Source organism: Pelmatolapia mariae, linkage group LG16_19 (assembly GCF_036321145.2).
Source record: "Pelmatolapia mariae isolate MD_Pm_ZW linkage group LG16_19, Pm_UMD_F_2, whole genome shotgun sequence".
NCBI lineage: Eukaryota > Metazoa > Chordata > Actinopteri > Cichliformes > Cichlidae > Pelmatolapia > Pelmatolapia mariae.
In genome coordinates, this window is record NC_086241.1 from 36,315,001 (window position 1) to 36,337,678 (window position 22,678).

At 41.7% G+C, this 22,678-nt stretch overlaps 1 protein-coding gene across 1 annotated transcript in view; it reads right to left on the minus strand.

Moving 5' to 3' along the window:
• The window catches only part of cntnap5a (contactin associated protein family member 5a), a 118,555-nt gene that overhangs the window by 56,074 nt on the left and 39,803 nt on the right, over nucleotides 1-22,678 (minus strand). Inside the window, exons 4-7 of the mRNA XM_063497037.1 lie at nucleotides 19,040-19,187; nucleotides 5,445-5,648; nucleotides 4,877-5,061; nucleotides 1,942-2,085 (exon numbers count right to left, since the gene is read on the minus strand). Coding sequence (XP_063353107.1) covers nucleotides 1,942-2,085; nucleotides 4,877-5,061; nucleotides 5,445-5,648; nucleotides 19,040-19,187 — 681 coding nt within the window. The remainder of the gene's footprint in view (nucleotides 1-1,941; nucleotides 2,086-4,876; nucleotides 5,062-5,444; nucleotides 5,649-19,039; nucleotides 19,188-22,678) is intronic.

The window sequence follows — 22,678 nt, forward strand, 5'->3', positions numbered from 1 at the left end:
CACATTTTTTGTAACTATTGGCTATTTTTGCAAAACTCTACACACAAATAAGAAAACCTGTCACCCAATTATCAAAACATTGTAGTTCTCTTGCAAAAGCGAACACAGCTAGATTAACTCTTCACACCTTCGTAAAAATGGTGTTTTCGTATCAAACAGTACACACAAGCCATCATCTACTAAGCACACAATGCGCCAACTACACACTGATGGTATGAATACAAAACACATCTGACTTTTGCTTTCTCTGTGCACAAGGTAGGCCATGTCAGTTTGAGCTCATACTTTTGTCATAGATCCATAAGCATAGAGGGATCCAAACTTCTGGTACTGGTGTTTATTCACACACATCAAAACAAACACAAGTGTTTATTTCCAAGTATAGGATTATTTGCAATCGCCATATTGACTGTATGGGTTTCTTGGTCTGCAGTGAACATGCGTCCTCTGCCCCAGCATCTGGTCGTCTAGCAATTCTGTAAAGTAAAAATTTCAGTATTTTTACATCTATGGTATTTTTGTGTTTCTCATTAGCATGTGGCAGTGCTACAAGTCTTAGTGCAAAGTGACTGTACTAACCGATTCTGATTTCGAAGTGTCCTTATGATGCTTGCTACAGTGTAGCAGCTCGAGTTAGGCTGAACCCGTTGGCCAGCTTCCCTCAGGGTCACTCCATGGTTGATTACATGGTCCACTATTGTAGCTCTGATGTCATCAGCAATTCTATTTCTTACTCTTCTTACCCTTCCTCTTCCCCCTCCTCGTCCTCCTTCCCCCCCCCTCCTCATCCTCCTCTTGCTCCTCCTTGTCCTTGTTGTCCTCTTCGTCCTACTTCTTCACCTCCACGTCCTGTTCCTCGGCCTCCTCTACTTCTCACTCTTCCTGCTCCCTCCACTGTACTCCACACACAGAGCTTACCTGTATTATAGTGCTTAGGCTGATTGCAAAGTGAACTAATTATCTAAAAATGTTTTCACATGTGAAAGTGTGCCAGACAGTTGGCAAAATAGCATAAATAATGGCCATAAATGTGTATAGTTTTGCTAGGAGTGTGTTGGAAATTTGGTAATTGAGTGTAAGCAGTGAGTTGTGCCTACAGTTTTGCAAAGTGTGTGTCACAAAATGGCAAACTGAGTGCAAAGCAGTGTTTGTGCTTTTAGTTTTGCAAACTCAGTGATTGGTTTTGCTATAAGTATTAATAGTTTTAGAAATTGTGCTATAAGAATCACAGTTAGGGTTTAAGCATTCAGAAAAAACTGTAATCACTTCTGTTCCCTTCACCTACATATCCACTGAAATCTGTCCCTCCAGAGGACTTGCTCTAAACTTCATCCAGCTTATACAGAAATGTGCAATCAATCCACGATTATTTACATGCGATAGTTTTCATAAAGTTGTCGGTCCGTGCTGACGGAGATGCCGCTCCATGCTGTTGCCTCACACTCCTGCTAAACCTGACTATAGAATTACTGTACTGCAATATATGATTACCAAATTAGACCTTTACAGTTTCACTCTCTCCACTCGCCCACTTTCTTTTGCCCGCCTACAGATGTACTCTTCCTGCATTTTTCCTACCTTTATAAATATCATTACATCAGCTTCGCTCCCTAATAGAGATCATCTGTGCTGTGAGGCTTTTTCACTTTTGTAAGATTTTAAAAGTGAATCCATCAAGTCAATCGCTGCATAGGTTTGTCTTTATAAACACCAGAAAGAAACAATCAGTCATTATATTCGTTTATCACAGATGTATTGGATTGTAAAAGACAGAAAAACTCAAATATTACTGTCTGTCTTTTCATGTTACCCAGGCTTTTCAGGGTGTGACACATCTTCACACATCATTTTTTACATATATGAGCTGAGTTCAGCTTAATACACAACAGACTCACTAAGAACACATGCAGCACGGTAACTGTGGAAAACTACACAACTCACCACGCTGTGTATCTGCGGCTTGCGTCTCTTTGCCAGATCTATGACATTGATCCCGTTGTAGTAGAGGTTTTCCATGCAACCATTGAAGTTCTTCCTCAGAAAGGTGCCGGGCTTACCCGGCAACGGGATCCCTCCAAAGCTCAGCTTTAAAGAAGAAAATGCAGAAGTGGAAAAATCTTTATCACCAGAAACTGATCCACCATGATGAAGAACAACTAATGTTTTTAACAAAAATGATGCGAAATTAAATTCAGAATCTGAATCTTTTATTGTCATTGTGCCAACGCAACAACAACCAAAGTATATGCAAAATACCAAACACAAAACATAAACAGATATGTGTGTGTGTATGTGTGTGTGTGTGTGTGTGTGCCTGTGTGCATGTGTATGTGTGTGCGTGTCTGTGTGTGTGTGTGTGCCTGTGTGCATGTGTATGTGTGTGTGTGTGTGTGCTTGCACAGGTTGGATAATGAATGCGTTTGTGAAAAGAGGAGATATCAGTGTTCATTTATTTCTTCCATCTATGGCAGATGCTGACAGAGTAACACTCACAGCCTCCAAAGCTACATCACACCTATTACATGCTGTATATGACTCCCTTGTGGTCTTATTGCCACAGCAGTTGAGGAAAGACTATTTCCTTTGTTAATGTAACAGGAACAAAGCACATGTTACATTTTTTCATTTATTTATTTTTAATGGAAGAACGTCCCAATCCATGCCCCTGGAAATAATGAGGAACTCCAACATCATATCCAAGCACCATGAGCTGGCATCAGGGCCTGACCTCAGTAATGACCTCACTAATGATGTCACTAATGACCTCACTCTTGTGAATGAAGCCGGACAAAAGCTTTCTCTAACAGAGTAGCAGCAGCAGATGAATGCCTGTTTTAGCCTGACATTCTTATCAATAACATGTGTGCATAATGTTCATGTCCCCATACAGTTATTACGCATGCTGTATTTTAATCCAACAATTTCGTCATTTAAAAGAAAAACAGTTATAATTTTTAGATAGAACTATTTTTTTTTCACAGCTTCTTATCAATGCTAACGACTTAGCTAATCAACCATATGTTGGTTGCAAACATTTTTTAAATTTAATACTGAATTTAATTATAAACAGGACAGCTACAGTGTTAATATTGATATCAATATTAATTACTAACTGACTCACACAGTTAATAATAACAGTAACAAATGTAGCCCATATACGAACTTTGTTCCTCAAAGCAACAGAAGCAGACAAAAGCAGCTGGTTTAAACTTTTAGCCTCCTATAATCTATCAACTATATTTCCCAGAGTTGCACATGAACATGTTTGGATTCGTGGGAATTTGCCTCACTGCATATTCCTCTATAGCATTTATCTCTTCATGCCAACCCTGATCTGTCTATGTCTGACCCTGAGCGTCCCAAGCCAGTACTGTCCGAGCCACAGGGCTCCGCTCAGCCTGCTGTGTTCAGTGCTGCTCTGTCTGAGCCAAAGCCTGAGCCAGTAACTCCTCGCTGTGGCGGTCGGCCACCTGTGGAGCTGCCGCAGTGTCCCATCACTGTCACCGCTGGCTTCCAGAGAGTCTCCTCCATGCATGCCGTTGCCGGCATTCTGCCGTGGACAAAAGGTGGGGCTCCAGCTCGGTTGCTTGCCTCAGACACTGTATCAACCTGTCTAAGTGGCTCCATTATCGTCACTGTGGCTGTTGTCCTGTCCAGTCACCTGGACATATCAGTCTGGCATGGACTTGGATGCCAGACTCCATCCAAGCCACCTGAGAGCCAGCTTCCGCCCTTGTCAGCAGAGGGTCTCCGTCGCAGTGGCAGCCTCTGTCCATGTCTCCAGAAGAGTCCCGTCTCCTCCCATGTTGCCTCCGGCTCCCGGCCAAGCCACCAGAGGAGTCCGATCTCTTCAGCCATCGGTACTCTCTGGCCAAGTCTCCGGATAGGCCACGTCTTTTCCGTCAAGAGTTGATCTCTGCTGCTGGCCTCCCAGTCATCCTCCAGAATTCCTCTGTCTCCAGCCTCCTGATTAGTTTTGTCTCAGCCGTTGTCCTCCTGGCCAACGCCCTGGACTGTTTTCTGTTTTGTTTAGACTCCACCGCATGTATGGTTTTTGGTTTTGTTCCAAATGTACTGAGGATAGATCATTTCTGTTCATGAATGGCTTGAATGGGTTTACAATAAATAAAGTTAAAATCACTTAACTCCAGTCCGCCAGTCCCAGTACTGGGACACGGATGTATCTCTTATTAATACACAAACCAAACAGAGTCTGCACAGCTCTCCATGTGCTACAATAATAAGACCCCCTAGTACTGCTGTGATTAAATTGTGATTTGTGAAGCATCAAATCTGGTAGAGCTAAACTTTTTTTTTAACACACTAATAGCATCGATATTTTCTCGGTCACTGTCATAAGGCTGTTGTTCACACTTTAATCTTAATAAGACTGAAGTACAGTTTCTGGGGCCATTTGTCTCGTATCCAGAGAGGCCAAGGTTGTATAGTTTGGCTGCAGAGTTGTGAAGCTTTGACTGACTGAATCTAGGTATGGGGTTTTTTTTTTGCTAAAATGTATCCAAGGTCTTTGGGGGTTAAAGCAAAATGTCCATGTTTGCACAGCATACAATGCAGTGTCACACAATGTTAAATGCTGTGTAAAGGTCTTCAGAGGCTGCCAGCGTTCTTGGCAGGCAGCTGTTCTTTTGAGAAATCAAAAATGACCCGTCTGCTATGTCTGTTTCTCTCTGTTTTTCAAATGATTATTTCAGATAAAGCCTTTTTCAGGACATACACAGACTAGAGTCTGTTTAGCACCATTAACACAGTTCATCAGTGCTTTAATAATGACGGGGTTGTCTCATCCTCAGCAGCTAAATTCATTAACTGCTGTCTAACCTCCACTGTCTGTAATTCAATCAGCACATGGACTCACCTCGTAGTCCACCTCCAGTGAGTGTCCTTCCCCTTTGGTTTGGAAGCGCTGTGTGTAGGAGTCCACTGTGAGGTTAACCTGCTTGTTGAAGCGCTCTATATGAACTGAGTGCCAGTGCTGGTCATCCAGCAGACTGCCCACAGTGACAGGAACACGATGGCTGCTGAACCTCGCTCTGCTATCATCTTTACAAACACAACAAGAAGACAGTGAGCAGACACATCTCCAGTAATGAAGCTGTATTTGTGTATGTACATGGGGAAGTAGGCACTGCTTTTTTTTTTCAAACTTATCTCAACAAAGCCAAGCTGGTCTGTACCTTTCAGTATGCTCAGTTGTTTGTTTGGAACAGCACTACTCTTCACATTCAGTGAGCTTATTGTACATTCAGGTTTAGCCATTTAAAGACTGCTAAAAACAACTGGAAATGATAACTTAAAGTAAAGACATCCTCCAAAATATATCTCCTCTAAAAGCTCCATATCCCCTCAATCATACTCACTCTCTGTCTTCATCTCTAGCAATGACACGTCAATGACCACAGGAACACTGGAAAAACAGAGCTCACCTAAGTTGAGGTAGAGGTCCAGTCTTCCTCTGTGAAGTTCTAGGGTGACGTAATCTCCTCTCTGCCCCTCTCCATGCAGTAATACGCCCTCGGCCTGATGGCTTTTGAAGCGCAGAGAGATCACGTCCTTGACCGTCGACATGGACTTCTGGTTGAACCGATACAGCAATGAGCTCCTGCCATCAAAGTCTGCCACGTATGACTCTACAAGAAAAGGATCAACTCTAAAATCAGTATTACGTCAGTGACTGTAAGTAAAGAACAATTAAAGTGTGTCTAATATCTATTTGGTTGTCTTAGCTCATGTGCATGTTACAAATCACAGTGCAGATACTGTCATATTTTCAGCATGAACTGGACCTGAGAGCAGACTCAGACAACTTGGTGGTTTAAACGTTTTACGTAAAGTGTGGAATAGATAATCAAACGACAGGAATACATTTTTCCAACTGGTACCGAGCAGGGAGGTCATCGGAGGATGTAAACAATGGCAAAAGAGGTATTAGAGATTTTTAATGTAATTTTGACATCTTGCTTGTTAGTTTCCAGAACAGCGGCTTTGAACGAGCAGCAGACAGTTAGGCAGCTATCCAGAAAAAGAGAGAGCGGTTCAGTGGAGTGTGGGCAGAAGACTGGAAGACACTGGCTTTATTTGAGAAATGTGCAAGTTTGGGTGATTATCATGGTTGCAGGTAATCTATTATTCTGTCCATTTTAAAAGGTGCATCAAAGTAATGTCCCATTGATGGAAGCCAAACGTTCTGGTATGGAACATACTGGGCAGACAGGATTCTCCTCCTGTCTGCAGGGTGGCAATTTTGTTCAGCAGTTCGAAGAAGAGCTGCCATAGCCTGCTTCCATGCATATGTTGGCAAAGACAGTGTTAAACCGATGGCACAGTCACTGCCTTTTCGAATGGGGAACAATGGAAGCTTTAAGAGGCTTAAGAGGCTTTAGAAGAGCAGTGACCAGTTGCAGAGGAGGTAAATGTATTATGCAGATATTCTAACCAGGCCAAATGAGAGCTCCAGGACCATGGATCTGATAACATCATACACCATAATGCTGTTTCTAGTTTGTGTTCGCCATTTGTCCATTAGATTAAGGATCAAACTAAGTTTAGCTTGCAAAGATTTTTGAGACCTGAGAGGCAAAGAGGGGACCTCCATTAAATGCCACAAGGAATGCCATAAAGCTGGAACACATTATTAACCAGTATGGCTGTTTCAATGAAAGTAGGTTTCTTAGAAATCTGTATATGATGGCTAGTATGACTTTGTTACTTCCAATAGAGGCAGGCCACAAAAAAATCTGAGGTTCTGTAAGTGACAGTACGGCAATGGGGAACAGGAAGAGGAACAACTGCAACAAAAACCCAAGTTTGACGCTTCTCTGCTTAGCAGTTATAGACCAATTTCAAAACTACTATTCATTGCTAAGATTTTAGAAAAGGTTGTGGCTACGCAGCTTATAACTGTTCTGGATGAAATTCCATCCGTAGAGCTCACTCTACTGAAACTGCACTTCTTAGAGTGTCCAGTGATGTCTTGATGTGATGCAGGAGAATGCTCCGTTTTGCAGGTGTTGGACCTGACCTCTGCCTTTGATACTGTTGATCATCACATTTTGCTAGATGGGCTGAGACACTGGGTGGGTTCCTTTGAGCCCCAAGATGTTTCCAAACTACAGATTTTGCATAGGTGCATAGACTCCATTAGAGGCTGGATGACTGATAACTTTTTTCTACATAATGAGGAGAAAACCAAAGTCCTTTTTTGTGCTCCTACTAGGATTCTTGGAGTTCTTTTCAGAGCTCTTTTACATCCATACATTCCCAGCAGGTCCCTGAGGTCATGTGATCAGGGCTTGCTGGTTGTCCATCATACGAGGCTGCTACCAAAAGGTGGCAGAGCTTTTGTAACTGTGGCTCCAAGACTCTGGAGCTCTCTCCCTTTGAGCTTGAGATCTGTGGACTCAGTGGTCTCTTTTGAAAAACAGCTAAAAACTCATCTTTTTAAACTTGCCTTTGGTTAATTTTTTTTTAAAGTTTTATTTTCTGTGAAGCACTTTGTGATTGTTATCTTCAAAGGTGCTATACAAATAAAATTTTACTTAGTCTTACTTACTAACTGACCAACTAGTCGTTGAGTTCCAGTTTTACTCCTGGCACATTTAGTACTGTGCAAGCCAAGATATATTCTATGGCACTGAAAGAGTGAGGAAGGACTTTGGTTCAGGAAAGCTGAAATCTGTGGAGAACTGTCAGACGAGAGCTTCAGGTTAATATTTTGGAAACCTGCACAGTACGTGATTATGAAGGTAAACCAACTAAAAAGCAACTGGTACCTAGGCTCTCTTGGGTTCAGGCATTTGGCATTCTGCAAATAAAACATGTTTTTTAGTATGTGTCCACACAATAAAAAGGCAGCTCGTTCAACTGAATTCATTCACCACCAGATAACAAAAATAGTAAGGTAAAAACCTCGAATAATAGAGAGAAAATCCCAATTATCAGAGGACCCTCTATGAGCAAGTATTTGGCATCAGCAGAAACGAAACACTCCCTGTGATCGGTCGGGGTTGAGAGGAGGGAGAAATGACAAAAGACACACTGTGCAAAAGAGCCAGAGAATAATAATAACTAATGATTAAAATGCTTAATAAACACATAAAAAGTTAAAAGAGGTAAATGTTTTTTGGAGTGCATCGAAGGAAAGGTTCAGGGTCACTTGATCCAGCCATTACTATAACTTTTATCCAAAAGAAACTATTTAAACCTAACTTTAAAAGTTGACAGGATGTCTGTCTCCCCAATCCAAACTGGGAGCTGGTTTTACATAAAAAGGGGCTTGAAAGCTGAAGTCTCTGCCTTCCTTTCTACTTAATACTAAATATTACAAGTAAGCCTGCCATCTGAAAGGAAACTGCTCTATCGGGGGTGATACGGTACTATGAGGTCTTTAAGATATGATAGGACCTGATTAATCAAGACCTTGTATGTGAGTACTTTATATAGGATTTTATATTTCATTGTAGATTTAACAGGGAACCACTAAAGAGAAACTAATATGAGAGCAATATAATTTGTCTCTGTCCCTGTCAGTCCCTTTATTGCAGTATTGTGAAGGCTTTACATGGAGCTGTTAGAACAAGCTGATAATAATTATCCAAATCTAGAAGTAATGAACTTTAATGAACTGTTTTTTGCAACACTCTAAGACAGGATGTTTCTAATTTTAGAGATATTGTGAATATACAAGAAAGCATCCCTGCATATTTGATATGTAGGGACATAGCGTGGTCAAAAATTACTCCAGTAACCTTAGTTTTATTTTAGAAGCTGGAAATGAGAGGGCATACAGTAGGGCTGTGCGATATATCAAGTTTTTTAAATATATCGATATATTTTTATATGAGATAAGAGCTGTGACAATATTGTTTATATCGAAATAGTCTATGCTACGTCATAATTATACTTGTGGAGCCGCAAGTTTGCCTCTCTTCTCCACTTTTGTCTCTACACTGCGTTACTCTGCCTCTCTCCTTCAATGAACATAACTCCTCCTCCCCCATCGCTTCACCTGCAGGCAACGACAAGATGGACACGGCAGCTATCAAAGAGGAGCTGGTCGGTAAAAAGAAAACATTTGGAGATTACTATTTTGGTGCTGCAGCGTTACTCTCGTTAAAATGACGTTAACGGCATAACTGTATTAACACGGCAAATCTCCGTTAACGAGTTACCGCGGATCGCCCCGTGTGTGGGGCTGCACGGCGTCAACGCGTTAGCGTTGCGGTTAGCGTTAGCGGTTAGCTCCTTAACGTGTTGACACCGTGCAGCTAGCACTACTAGTATTTTCACCATTTACAACAGTGCCATAAAGTGCCAAATGAAGAGTGTGTGAAACTGCGTGCTGTATACCAGACCGCGAAGTCTCGAGCCTCCTGCCCTGAAACAAACTACTTACGAAACTCGTATACCGTATTTTTCGGACTATAACCTCACACTAAAATGCTTTCATTTTCTCAAAAATCAACAGTGCGCCTTATGTATGAGTTCTGGTTGTTCTTACTGACCGCGAACCGATTTTATGTGGTACACGACGCTCAGCAATCTGTCAAAAATGTTTTAGTACGACTTTGGTAAGCTACGAAGCCGCACCGCTTGATGGATTGTTGGAGCATTACAGCTACCGTAGTCAGGAGCCTCACGGAGTGATACGTACTGTGCTTCAACGTAATATTACCATATTGTGTGCGTATAAGGGCCACAAATGGCACCTGTAAGAGACACGGTTACGAAGCGGATTTCAAACTCCAGGCTGTCAGTCACACAGTAGAACTTGGGAACAGGGCAGCTGCGAAATCTGTCTGTGTTATTATGCTCAGCGTCTTTTAGTTTACATTTTGACTGCACAATTGTGAGCTTTTTGTTATGCACAAAAACAACATTGTTTTCTTTTATTTATGGAGATTATTTAATAAATGCTGATAATTTATTTGTGAGTAATTTCTTCTTGTACATCTGCGCTGTATGTTAATAAAAGTGCCTGTGTGAGATCTGGGACACAGCTTTGACTAAGAACTCTCTTTTTGTTCTTACTTTATGGCTTTAAAAAATATCGAGATATATATCGTATATCGCCATCCAGCTAAAGATTGATTGATTAGTAATTTATTTCAACATGTGAACAATATAGGGGTACATTTAGAAAAGAAAATAAGAGAGAGAAAAAAAATACTATACAAAATACATACAAAAAAACCCCAAAAAACCCCCAACATTCTGATTAATTTACATGTTGAAAGGGAGTGGGAAGAAGTAAACACTTATTTAATCCCACCCCGTTGCCATAAATTATCAGTTAATATTTAGTCAGCTTCCTTACTGATATAATTTGTAATAGAAATAGTGAACAGATTTCTGATATACTTTATACTACAATATCACATCATGAATTTTTTATTTATTTATTTTTTTTAAATAGAGACATTCACTTAATTTCAATATTTTCCTTTTCTTTATAGTTCGAGAAGATCATATTTTTGTAACTCTTTTTGAACAGTTTTATGTTTGGACATTGCTTTAATTCCATATTCAGACTGTTCCATAGTTTCACCCCATGAACAGAAACACAAAAGCTTTTTCTTGTAGTTCGTACTTTCCCTGTTTTGAAGTTACAAAAACCCCTGAAATTATAACTTCCTTCTTTCAAAAAAAACATACTCTGAATATTACCTGGCAGTTCTTTATTTTTTGCTTTGAATAGAATTTGTGCTGTTTGGAATTTCACTAGATCATCCATTTTCAATATTTCAGACTGCAAAAATAGTGAGTTTGTATTTTCCCCATAACCTGCATTGTGGATGATTCGAATTGCTTTTTTTTGAAGAGTAAAAAGTGAATGTAATGTGGTTTTATAGTTATTGCCCCAGACCTCTGCACAATAGCTTAAGTATGGTGAAACCAGTGAACAGTATAGAATATGAAGTGATGTTCTGTCGAATACCTGTTTTGCTTTGTTTAGTACTGCAATGCTTCGTGATACTTTGGAATGAATATATCTTACGTGAGCTCTCCAGTTAAGTTTTTCATCTATTATTACCCCCAGAAATTTATTTTCACTGACTCTTTCAATATCAACACCATTTATTTGAATCTTTGCATTTGTATTTAAACTACTATTTCCAAATAACATAAGTTTAGATTTATTCAAATTTAATGATAATTTGTTTTTATCAAGCCAGAACTTCACTTTACTTATTTCATTAGTCATATCCTCCAATAAATTCTGCAGATCATCACCAGAGCAAAAAATGTTTGTATCGTCAGCAAAGAGAACCATTTTTAATACTTTGGACACTTTACAGATGTCGTTAATGTACAAGTTGAAGAATTTTGGACCCAAAACTGACCCTTGGGGTACACCACAAGCAATGTCCATACATAAGGAGCAACCACCATTTAATTTCACAAACTGCTTCCTGTCACCTAAATAACTCCGGACCCAATCTAAAGCTACCCCTCTGACACCATAACGTTCCAGTTTTCTTATTAATATATCATGATCTATAGTGTCAAATGCCTTTGTCAAGTCTATGAATAACCCAGCCACATATTGCTTTTTGTCTATGGAATTTGTGATGTATTCTATTGAATCTAATAGTGCCAATGATGTTGATCTGCTTGATCTGAATCCGTACTGACTCTCGGTGAGTAGTTTATGTTTATCTATAAATTTTTCCAGTCGGTTTTTAAACAGTTTTTCAAGAATTTTTGAGAATTGAGGTAGTAAAGAGACAGGCCTGTAGTTTGTGAAATGGTGTTTGTTGCCAGATTTGTATAGAGGTATAACTTTTGCTATTTTCATTCTGTCTGGAAATCGACCAGTTTGAAGTGATAAATTACAGATGTATGTAAACGGTTTTATAATAGCCTCAATGACTCTTTTAACCACTATCATATCAATATCATTACAATCCAAAGATTTCTGATTTTTACATTTTTTGACAATTTCAAAAACTTCATTTTCATCAACGGCTGTGAGAAACATAGAATATGGATTTCTGTCAATCAGTGTATCCGGTTTTTCCTGTGCTTTCCCAGGATCAGTGATTGTTCTTGCTAAATTTGGTCCAGCAGTTACAAAGAATTCATTGAGACTATTTGCCACAACATCCAAAGAATATCGGGATATGAATTTTAGGCCATATCGCCCAGCCCTATCATACAGGTCATACTTTAATGTGGGGGTGGGGAACTCCAGACCTCAAGGGCCGGTGTCCTGCAGGTTTTAGATCTCACCCTGGGTCAACACACCTGAATCAAATGATAAGTTCATGACCAGGCCTCTGGAGAACTTAAGACATGTTGAAGAGGTCATTCAGCCATTTAAATCAGCTGTGTTTGATCAAGGACACATCTAAAACTTTCAGGACACCGGCACTTGATGCCTGGAGTTCTCCCACCCCTGCTTTTAGCTATTCCTGCAATTTAACTAATTTGTGTTTGTCCTCATAGATAGGGATGGGTACCGGTATCCGGTGCCATTATGGCACCGGATACCGGATACCGTTTATGTTCTGACATAAACGGTAGTAACCAGACCGAAACGCAGCGCACATTTCGGTGCTTTATTTCGGTGCTTTTTTTTCCCTGAGATGTCATACACTTTGGATTCTAGCCAATCATTTTACCTTTGCAAGCGTAGTAGGCGGGCCCAGGTACGTATGTTCTTTTAGAGCAGAGCTACAGATTAAAAATGCCCAAGGCGAAGCGGTCAAAAGTCTGGCTGTACTTCACAGCAAAAGATGCAAACTCAGCAACCTGCAACAAGTGCTTTAAGGTGATACTGTGCAAAGGAGGTAACACCTCGAATCTGATGAAACGCCTGGCGACGTATAGCGTTTTTTTAAAAGCCGAGAAATGCACCGTATTCGATAGCTTGCTGCGAGACCTCAAACCGGCACATCTACTGTGGGTGTGGTGCCTGTTATCGAACCTGGAGTTAGCAACATCCCCCAAGAACCCGAAGAGGAGAGTCCTGGCCCCTAGCCCTGCCAGTGTAGCAGAAATGATGACAGATGATGATGGCGGCAGCAGCCGTTCTTCTCTGCGTGAGTAGCTTATTGTTGTTCGTGTGTAATTTACGCTGAGTAGGCTAACCACGTTATTAAATTAATGCATGTAAGATGAACTAGCAAACACCGTCGTAGTTACATGCAGCTGTCTTCTTGTTTGATGGCAGATACTCCCGTCACCCTGGCCAAAAAGGCTAAAATGACCAAAGAAAAAGTGGGAAACAGCTAAACATGAGAGGTTTTTGGACAAAGTTTGTGTTTTTTTCCATTGTTTAAGCACTGCTTCCAGCCAAGAGTGATACCATATATGCCCTATAGCTGCAGAAAAGGCTAACATTGTTATCTTTTTACAAAAAAACAGCTAAACATGAGAGGTTTTTGGACAAAGTTTGTGTTTTTTTCCATTGATTAAGCACTGCTTCCAGCCAAGAGTGATACAATATATGCCCTATAGCTGCAGAAGGCTAACATTATTATCTTTTTACAAAATAACAGCATAACATGTGAGGTTTTTGGACAAAGTTTGTGTTCCCCATTCTTTAAGCACCGGTTCGAGCACCGTTTAAGCACCGGCACCGTTTCAAAAGTACCGGTTTGGTACTGGTATCGGATAAAACCTAAACGATACCCATCCCTACTCATAGATAGACAAAACTGTGCATCATGGCTATCATGTGGGTATTATTTGCATAGTGATGGAAGTGTATGATATATCTGATAATACTCCCTAAGGGAAGAATAATATAATGTAAATAGAATTGGCCCCAACGTAGGATCCTGTGGAACTCCATAATTAACCTTTGTGTGTGAAGGTTTCCCATTTACTTGAGTAAACTGGAGTCTATTAGATAGATATGATTCAAACCTTTACCACTGGGACCACTGTTACCTTCACCCTCTGCATCTTCTCGAGCTGTTCTCTGAAGCCTTGGTACCTCTCCAGCTTCTCGTGTTCCTTCTTCCTGATGTTGCTGTCATTTGGTATCGCTACATCTATCACTACAGCCATCTTCCTCTGCTTGTCCACCACTACTATGTCTGGTTGGTTAGGCACCACCATTTTGTCCATCTGTATGTTGAAGTCCCACAGGATCTTAGCTCGGCCATTCGCCACCACCCTAGTGAGCGTCTCCCGAACATCGTGGATTGTCGTTGCCTCATCCTGGGCTGTGGTACTGACACTCACCAGTCCCCGGCCTCCTTCCTTCCGCTTAGCGTGCAGCCTCAGAGTGCTGGACTTGGGGTGAAACCCTCCATGCATGGTCAGGAGCTTTCTTGTCTTGATGTCAGTGGCTTCTATCTCCTCCTTTTGCCAGCTTATTATCCCAGCAGGGTACCTGATCACAGGCAGGGCGTAGGTGTTGATGGCCCGGATCTTGTTCTTACCGTTCAGCTGACTCCTCAGGACTTGCCTGACCCTCTGCAGGTACTTGGTGGTTGCATCTTCAAAGACGAGGCCTTTGAAGACGGTTTTTGTTTTTGAAGCCCTTCAGTCTCAGATGCCTCCTGATGGTTATGGGGCTGCAGTTGGCACCAGTAACGGCCTTAATTTGGGTCGAGGTTCTCCAGTGTCTCGACAGACAGCCGATTGGATCCTCCGGCTCAGTGCTGGTGAAATATTTGTTGGGTCTTTCACTTGACTTTTTTGTTCCATAACCCTCAGGATCATTTAAGAAATTCCAAACGAGCTAGAAAAGTACCAAGGGCTCAGAGAAGAGCTCGAGAAGATGTGGAGGGTGAAGGTAACAGTGGTCCCAGTGGTAATCAGAGCACCAAGTGCAGTGACTCCCAAGCTAGACGACTGGCTCCAGCAGACCCCAGGAACAGCATCTGAGATCTCTGTCCAGAAGAGCGCTGTCCTAGGAACAGCTAAGATACTGTGCAGGACCCTCAAGCTCCCAGGCCTCTGGTAGAGGACCTAGATCCTTCAACTTGGTGAAAAGATTTGAGGGGATTATTGTGTTGAATGCAGAACTGTAGCCCACGAACAGCATCCTAACATAGTTTTCCCTGCCGGAGTCCAAATGGCACAGGGTTGTGTATAGCAGCTGTGATATGGCATCGTCAGTCTCGCGGATGTTTTTGTCCAATCATGCCTTCTGATTCAGAAATGTACAGATGATAGTTTTTTTTCACTGTGTCATCCATTAGTTTTCCAGTGTATCCCACAATCACTTCCATAAACATGTCGATATCATCAGAGCTGTGCCGGAACATCTCCCAGCTTACGTCATTAAGCCCGTCCTGCAGTGCGGCCACTGATTGGTCCGTCCAGCGTCCGATCTCCCTCGTGACTGGTGAAGTGTTCGATGCTGTGTGAGAGCCTTGTGTAGCTCGCACAAGGCAGTGTCCGAGTCCGCATGAGGCGAAATGTAGACTGTGCAGGCTATGTCTGCGGAGGCAGATAGAAGGGGCGACATTTAATGATTAAAAGTTCCAGGTTGGGTGAGCCAGAGCACGTAAAGGGAGAAATGCTAGGATTGTCACACCAGTTTTTATTCACCATCAGGAGGCTGCAGTCCCAAATCTCTCTCTGGAACTTGACACTGGCCCTGAGGTTGTCAAGCTTGTTCTCGAAGGACTGAACATTGGCTAGTAGGATACTTAGCAAGGGTGTGTGTGAACCCATAGCCTGTTCCTGATGCTGGCTCATTTCCGTCATGGCCTTCGCTTTGGGTCACGTCCTTTGTCCTCCTGCCGGCACTCCCTTGGCCAGATTTAACCAGAGTTAAACACGATGTAATGTACGTATATTATGGACTAATAGAAATGAGAGTATTTCTGTTGTATTGTAAATGTGTAATTACAATAATGTCAATAATGCAAGATCAGGCAGATAACAACAGAAAATAGTAAAAATAAGCAGAAATACGTTAAAGTAGGATCAGAGCATCCAGCATCCAGACCTCACCGGCATGATCATGATCATGGAGGGAGATTTTATGGAGGAGTTATGGAGGAGTGGTGGGACCTGGTATTGCGTTGAACCCACAGGACCTGGGCTTTTTACTTTCATTGAGTTGAACATGAACTCCTCTTTATACTAAAGTATTCTAGTGTTAGATGTGAAGCCATCTGTCCAGCAGCTAAATAATATGGTCTAATGCCATGTTTTGTTCATCTGAACCTGGCAAGCAGCACATGGTTTCTGTTATGTCTGGATACATAAAACCTCACTGACTCAGTGTCAGGAGAATAATGCACTTCTATAAAGAACAACAGACAATAATAAAGCATGCGACAAAGCAACCGGTGCCATTTGGCACAATTTATTATAATTTAATGTCACCACAATACACTAGAATAACCCATGAATATATAAACCGCACAGTGAAGTTTCACACCATATTTCACAGAAAAAAAACTCTGGTGGAAATGATAATATTAATAATAGCTGTGTGATTCCACTGAAGTGAGCCCGTTCCAGAGATCTTGTCCTGTGTAGCTTTTGGAATCTGTAATTCCTTACTGCTACACTCATCCGATTTTAATGACTCAGAGTATTACAGTACAAAAAACTGCAGGAAATACAAAATGTCTGGTAAGGCGTTGGATCATCATGCCCCACATGAACAGCTTCCTGTGCAATGACTCTCCAAAGGTCTGCAGGAGGAAAGGAACATTTTTACAAAGACATACTGTTATTTGGTGTTCTGATGATGGTAGTTACGGTTGTCTGAGACATCCATCTAAAATCTTCCATTGGTCTTCAACGAGGTTGAGATCCAGTGAAAAGGAAAAAAAGTAGACCTAAATTATGCAAGCAAAATGTGTGGCTTGGATCCAAAAGTGCATGTTTTCAGTTTCCAAGGCATGCCACTCCACCAGAACCACTTACCTGCAGATTTCAACTTTAATTTGTACTGTGCTGTATGAGGCAGTCACTTCTCCAACATTACTGAGGTGGTCGGGTATCATAAAACTGTTCACCATGACCTGTTCTGATGGTGTTCCAGTGTGCAGTAATTCACTGGCTCATCTAGTTAGTGCTGCTTCACAACGTGTGGGCGAGGTGCACCAGTGAATCCCCATTACATGCTTTTTATTGAGTGACTGCTCAAGATATATAAAACGCACTGTGTTCATTTTTGCTTCTATTATAATCACAAGTCATTGCTTGCTTTGCTTTTAAAAGACTGTTGCTTCAACACAATGATTATATATCAATAACACCAATAATGGACACGATGCCTTTTCTATCCACACGCTTTCATTAGTGTTTTCTTGGTATGAGATATTATAAGCTGATGCAGCTAAAAGCACCAAGTTTCATACCTTCTCCCAGGGGTGGTGCTGCCCTGCTTTCATACTTAGTGTGTGTTACAGGTTTAAATGTTACAGAGCGTTTGTCCCATAAAGCCCACACAGAGAGACACAACAACCTGAAAACTGTAAGATATTTGAACTCTTACAGATGTTTTGTTCGGCTTTATTTCCTATCGTGACCATTCTTTAGTGTTGCCGATGCAGAGAGTTTACGGTGGATCCGTATAAGTGCAGGACTGGGTTTGATGATACTTTGAAGTACTTCTTTGTTACCAGCGTTTTAGAACTGATTTTTATTCTATATGCAATACCACAGCACTTATTTTCAAAGAAATACTTAATCTCATAGTGGAGGAGCGATGAAGTACAAGTATTGCGTTACTGTCTGTAACAAAATGAATGACTGATGGACACAACTGGTTTGTGAGGTCCTGTTTTGAAGCCACACAGTGACTGTATCCACCATCGCCATGTTGGTTGCAATAAACCAGATGGTCTCTCTGTTCCAGAGGAAGCTATCACTATCTGGCCTCAGACAGAACAGAGGATTGAGGTACTATCACACTGGCTTAAACTTTGTACTTTTATACCCTCCATTTGAAACCAAATATTTCTACGTCCTCTTAGTTATTTTATAATGAGCACTTTTGGTTTAGAGCATTTCAGGGAGTAATCTCACATCACTGCAATGATTTACACAGAAGTGGAGGCAACACACTTACTGCTGCTTATTGCACACAAGGAGATTAAAAAGGCTAACAAACATTTATACAACATTTGTAGCACTTATGGGTTGGAGCAGTCCAGAATGGTGCATCGACAGGTCATCAGATGCTCTACTAATGCCAAGGTTTGTGGTTCGATTATTGGCCGCTCCAGTCTGCACGCCAAATATCCTCGGGCAAAATACTAAGTACCAAGTTGCTCTGCGCTGCGTCCATCGGAGTGAGTGTGTGCAAATGTTAGATAGAAAGCACTTACACAGAAAAAGCATAGAAAAAAGTGCTTGTACAATATGAATGTGTGATGTAAAGTGATTTGAGAGCTCAGATAGAGCAGAAAAGTGCTATATAAGAACCATTCCATTTACTATTTACTACTGCACTGGAGATCTCTGAGTGCTGCCTTCTCTCGCCCATTGGCAGGGCGAGGTATGTTTGTCTGGCTTTGTGATGACATTTATTCACATTCATGCATTCCAAAACCTCTTAATCCTAAACAAAAGGGCAAAACCTTATCACGAAACACATGCACACTCAGTCAATATATCCACATAGTGGTCCTGTTTAAAAAACAGCAAGGCTGTCTTCATGTGGTGCATTTAAACCTTGGAAACTTCTGTAAATTTAAGCTACAAAAACATGGGACACTCCTCATTTCATGAAAATGTGACAGGCAAGACAAATTTGGAAAAAGAAATTTAAACTGTCAAACTTGTGAACAGAAGAGCTAACAGTGGCAGCAGACCAAAGCTGGTTTGTACACAGGTCCCAAAGCTCCATAAAGTGTTTTCACCTTTTTGAAACACTGATGGTTTTAAAATGAAAATAATTACAATAATGCTCCTTGTGCTAGTAAATACTCCAAGAATCCAGCATCATAAATTTTGAAGTATTTGTCTGAAGTGTCACCCTACGCTACAAAACCAAGTGTATAAATAAATAAATCGATACACGCAGTGTGACTAGAGAGGGTCGATGTGCAGACTTTGATACCATGGGATTAACTGCAGGCTGAGTGTTACTCACTGTAGGAGCACCCGTACACCTCCACCCTGAGGCCCATCCAGCCACTGGGGTTCCAGTCAAGAGGGACGAATCGCAGGAAGCGTGTTCTCACAGGGTGGGACAGCTTGTTCTGGACGACGCTCTCCGAGTTCCCGTTCCCGACAAACCTCTGCAGGTGAGAGAAGACAGACTCTGGGTGAAACAATTCTGATGTACATCACAGAGACAGCACGTGACCTCATGTCTACTGTGAGGAATCAGATTTTCACCAGGACATAGCAAAGTTCTTCTTTTACTGCACACTTCAAAAATAAAAAGAATAAAAATCTAAATCCCAGAGGAGCCCCGACAGCAACAAAGTGCTGACTAGGATAGACCAAGGGCAATATCTTCTTCCTATCCTTCAACATATTATTTGATGTAAAGTGATAAGAATCATTGGTGTTCTGTGTGAGACTGAGATAAAATGACCACTGAGGCAGCCAGGGGCAAAATAAGGGTTCTGATATTGTGTTTTCCCCTGCAGAGCTAAAAACAAAATCCTCTCACTGCCGATGTGATATGTCATCCTTCTTTTCCTCCCTCACGTTCAGCCTGCTCCAGACAACGCCAGGGGACACAAACAAGAACCGAGCGAGTGAAATATGGAGATCGAAACAGAGACAAACAACTCCTCCTCTCAAATGACTGATCGTCAGCTTCGTCATAACCGATTCGAGACAGGTGACATATCAGATCAATAAGTACAACAAAGCACCAAAAAAGACAGATCATTGACAGGGGAGCTCCGGGCTTCTGCGGATAGTTGTGCACAATCAGACGAGCCAATCATTCGGCTTTCCATGACTACAGAGAGACGACCTGCGGTACAAATGACCGTCCGACACTTACGGCGCACCACACAGCAGAGGCGTCATTAAATACGCCGCGATGCTGCTTCGCGGTCGATAATCAAAACAGCGGTGAGAGGGTTCAGGCTGTTGTTGCGATTTATGCAGCCGCTTTCTCATTTTGAGTCGTGCACCGAGGGGGGCCTCGTGGCTGAATGTTAAAGCAGGTACGCGATTGGCTTATTTACACATGCGCTGTAACTCACATCAGCACAGGAGGGATTAACAAATGGAACTGGGGCTCACACATCTGGCAAAAGCAGATGTGTTACCTCAGCTTGGCACTGGAAGCTTCTGGAGGAAACAGAACAGCCACAAGAATGTGTGTCAGTAAGATGCACACACTCGCACAACTTTGCTTTTGTAAACGTTTTCAGCTGCTAACATGAAACCGTGCTCTGATGTTGGTTGTTTTATTGTTTTACTTGGAGTCAGGTGTGTTCCTCACACACAGCCTTCACCATGTGAGGCTCTGTGCTGCAGAACAGTTACACTGCATTCAACATCATCAGCTTCTAAAAGAATGTGGATATCAAATATTTAGCATCACTTAATAATGTATTCAATTCACTATTGACTACCCACTTACAGCCATACAAGTATCACATACAGATTTAATAGTTATAAGGCCTTCTTCAGAATTACCAAAGTAAGAAATTAAATTAAATTTTATGAACAGTCGCCTCATATTATAAGGTAAAGACCTAAACCGCCGACAATCAGACAATCCCCCTGCACTTGGCAACAGTGGGAAGGAAAAACTCCCTGTTAACAGGAAGAAACCAGAACCAGGTCATGCAGGGGAAGCCATCTGCTGCAAAATACATAGTACTGTATCTTCTAATCACTTCTAATTACTGCTTATTAATGATAAACGAGAAAGTTCCTATGTATGAATAGTTTGGCTCTGCGTGGGCCAGTATTGCAACTACAGTGATTTTTCCCTACATAACAATTCATCATGAAAGATTCTCATTCATTAGAGCCCACAGAGATAGCAGCCTGTCACAGATATACCAGTTTGATGAAGTTAGCCAGTAATATCCTACACATGAAAACACTCTCAGTGCTGCGTAGAGCACGTTTGTAGCATCACAGCTGAACAGACGTGCTAAGGAATCACAGCGGTGTCTTCACACTGAGCTCATAACTACTAATAATTGCTCTGGTAAACAATGACCCATCGTCTCTTCTTCTCAGTACATCACTGCTAGCATGCTCGTCGCCTTGTTTATTAAAAGGTGGGGCAATACCTGCAAACGCACCTTTAAACACTTTCCTTATGAGTTTGGGATCAGTCCGTTAGTTTGGGCCTCAGAGGTTTCATGGCAGCAGGTCACTAACCCAACCCAACTACAGCCATCAGGTGTCCTCTCACTGGGTCCCGTCCCATCACTACTTTAGGTCCTCGGGGGGGTTTACATCCAGTCAAAGAATTATTCCACCCAGTAAAAACGTTTCCTGTTGTCAGGTGCCTCGTTGCTTTCTGCCTTCCATAATCAAGCTTTGCAAGGGTTTCTTTGTATTTTTGTTCTAAATTCATTTGTTGTATTTTCCTGGTTTCTTTCGATCTTACGGACTTTAGAGCAACATAAGCCATCAGCTGTCATCCAGTTGAAATGTTCCTAAGCTCTACTTTAGAAACACACATCACTTAATGCATTTTTCTTTTCTTATAATTTAGTGCCAGTTCACAGTTATCCTAAGATATGTTCTAAGACCTGCAGTGTTACAGAAAAACATGATTCCCTGAGAGCGAGCACACGGAGAACAAACCAGGCGTTTACACTGGAAGAAACAGCTTTATTTGTCCTAAACAAATGTCTCTGTACTCCATGATGCAATGCAGCTGTGAAACTCCCATATGGAGAATATAATTAAGACAATACACTCTGATTTAGACTGCATCCTACTCATTCGAACCATTCATTAGCTTCGACAACAAGGCGCAGATGCACGTCAGCGTGTCTCATTAGTATTCAGGAGAAACACCACAGTAAGAGCACCTCTGAGACCATCCTGAGCTATGACGTTTGTGGTTTTCCACTCTTTAGAAAAGTCCACATCCTGTGTGTTCCAGCTGGGAGATGAAGTCTCTGAATAAAGGCCTGAGGGTGCACAAAATTTTCCATAGACTCAAAGCATCAAGGTTCACAAAACAGCCGTAACCCCACAGTGACTTCATTATTTCTATTTATGTTTCTGTCACTGTGGAACAGTCTCCCCCCCATTAATTAAGACTCTTTACTCTTCCTCTCCGGTGATGAGCTCCCCTGTGTCAGTTTTCCTTTTTGTTGCATACAGAACGGCACATACGATTGCTTTAATCAATTCACTGGAGGAAAATCTTGCTGCTGGCGCTGAAGACGCTCGAGTATGCTCCAAAAGGTCACTACCAAGTTAAACAGCCTAAGGGAATGCATATTGAAGAGGAAGCTACGAGTACATAACCTTGCCATGAGCAAAAACACTATCGTGATCCCTGACTGCCAGGCAGACGTCCCCTGACCTGGATCAGCAAACATCTTCCATATTTCCTGAGTGTCTTAGCTCATAGCACAGAGTCTTCAAAATCGTGGCTCTAATTATAACATTTAATGGAATTCTCACTTTTATGATAAAACGAATGTAAGAGAGGTCGTCTGAAAGGCAACGCTGTTTAAACTCGACTTGCCTAGAATGTGACCATCGGGCCAAATGCTCTTGGTGCAACCTGAAGACCAGAGGTGACCGTGGCCTTGCTTTACCTGCACCCAACCTCTGGAACAAT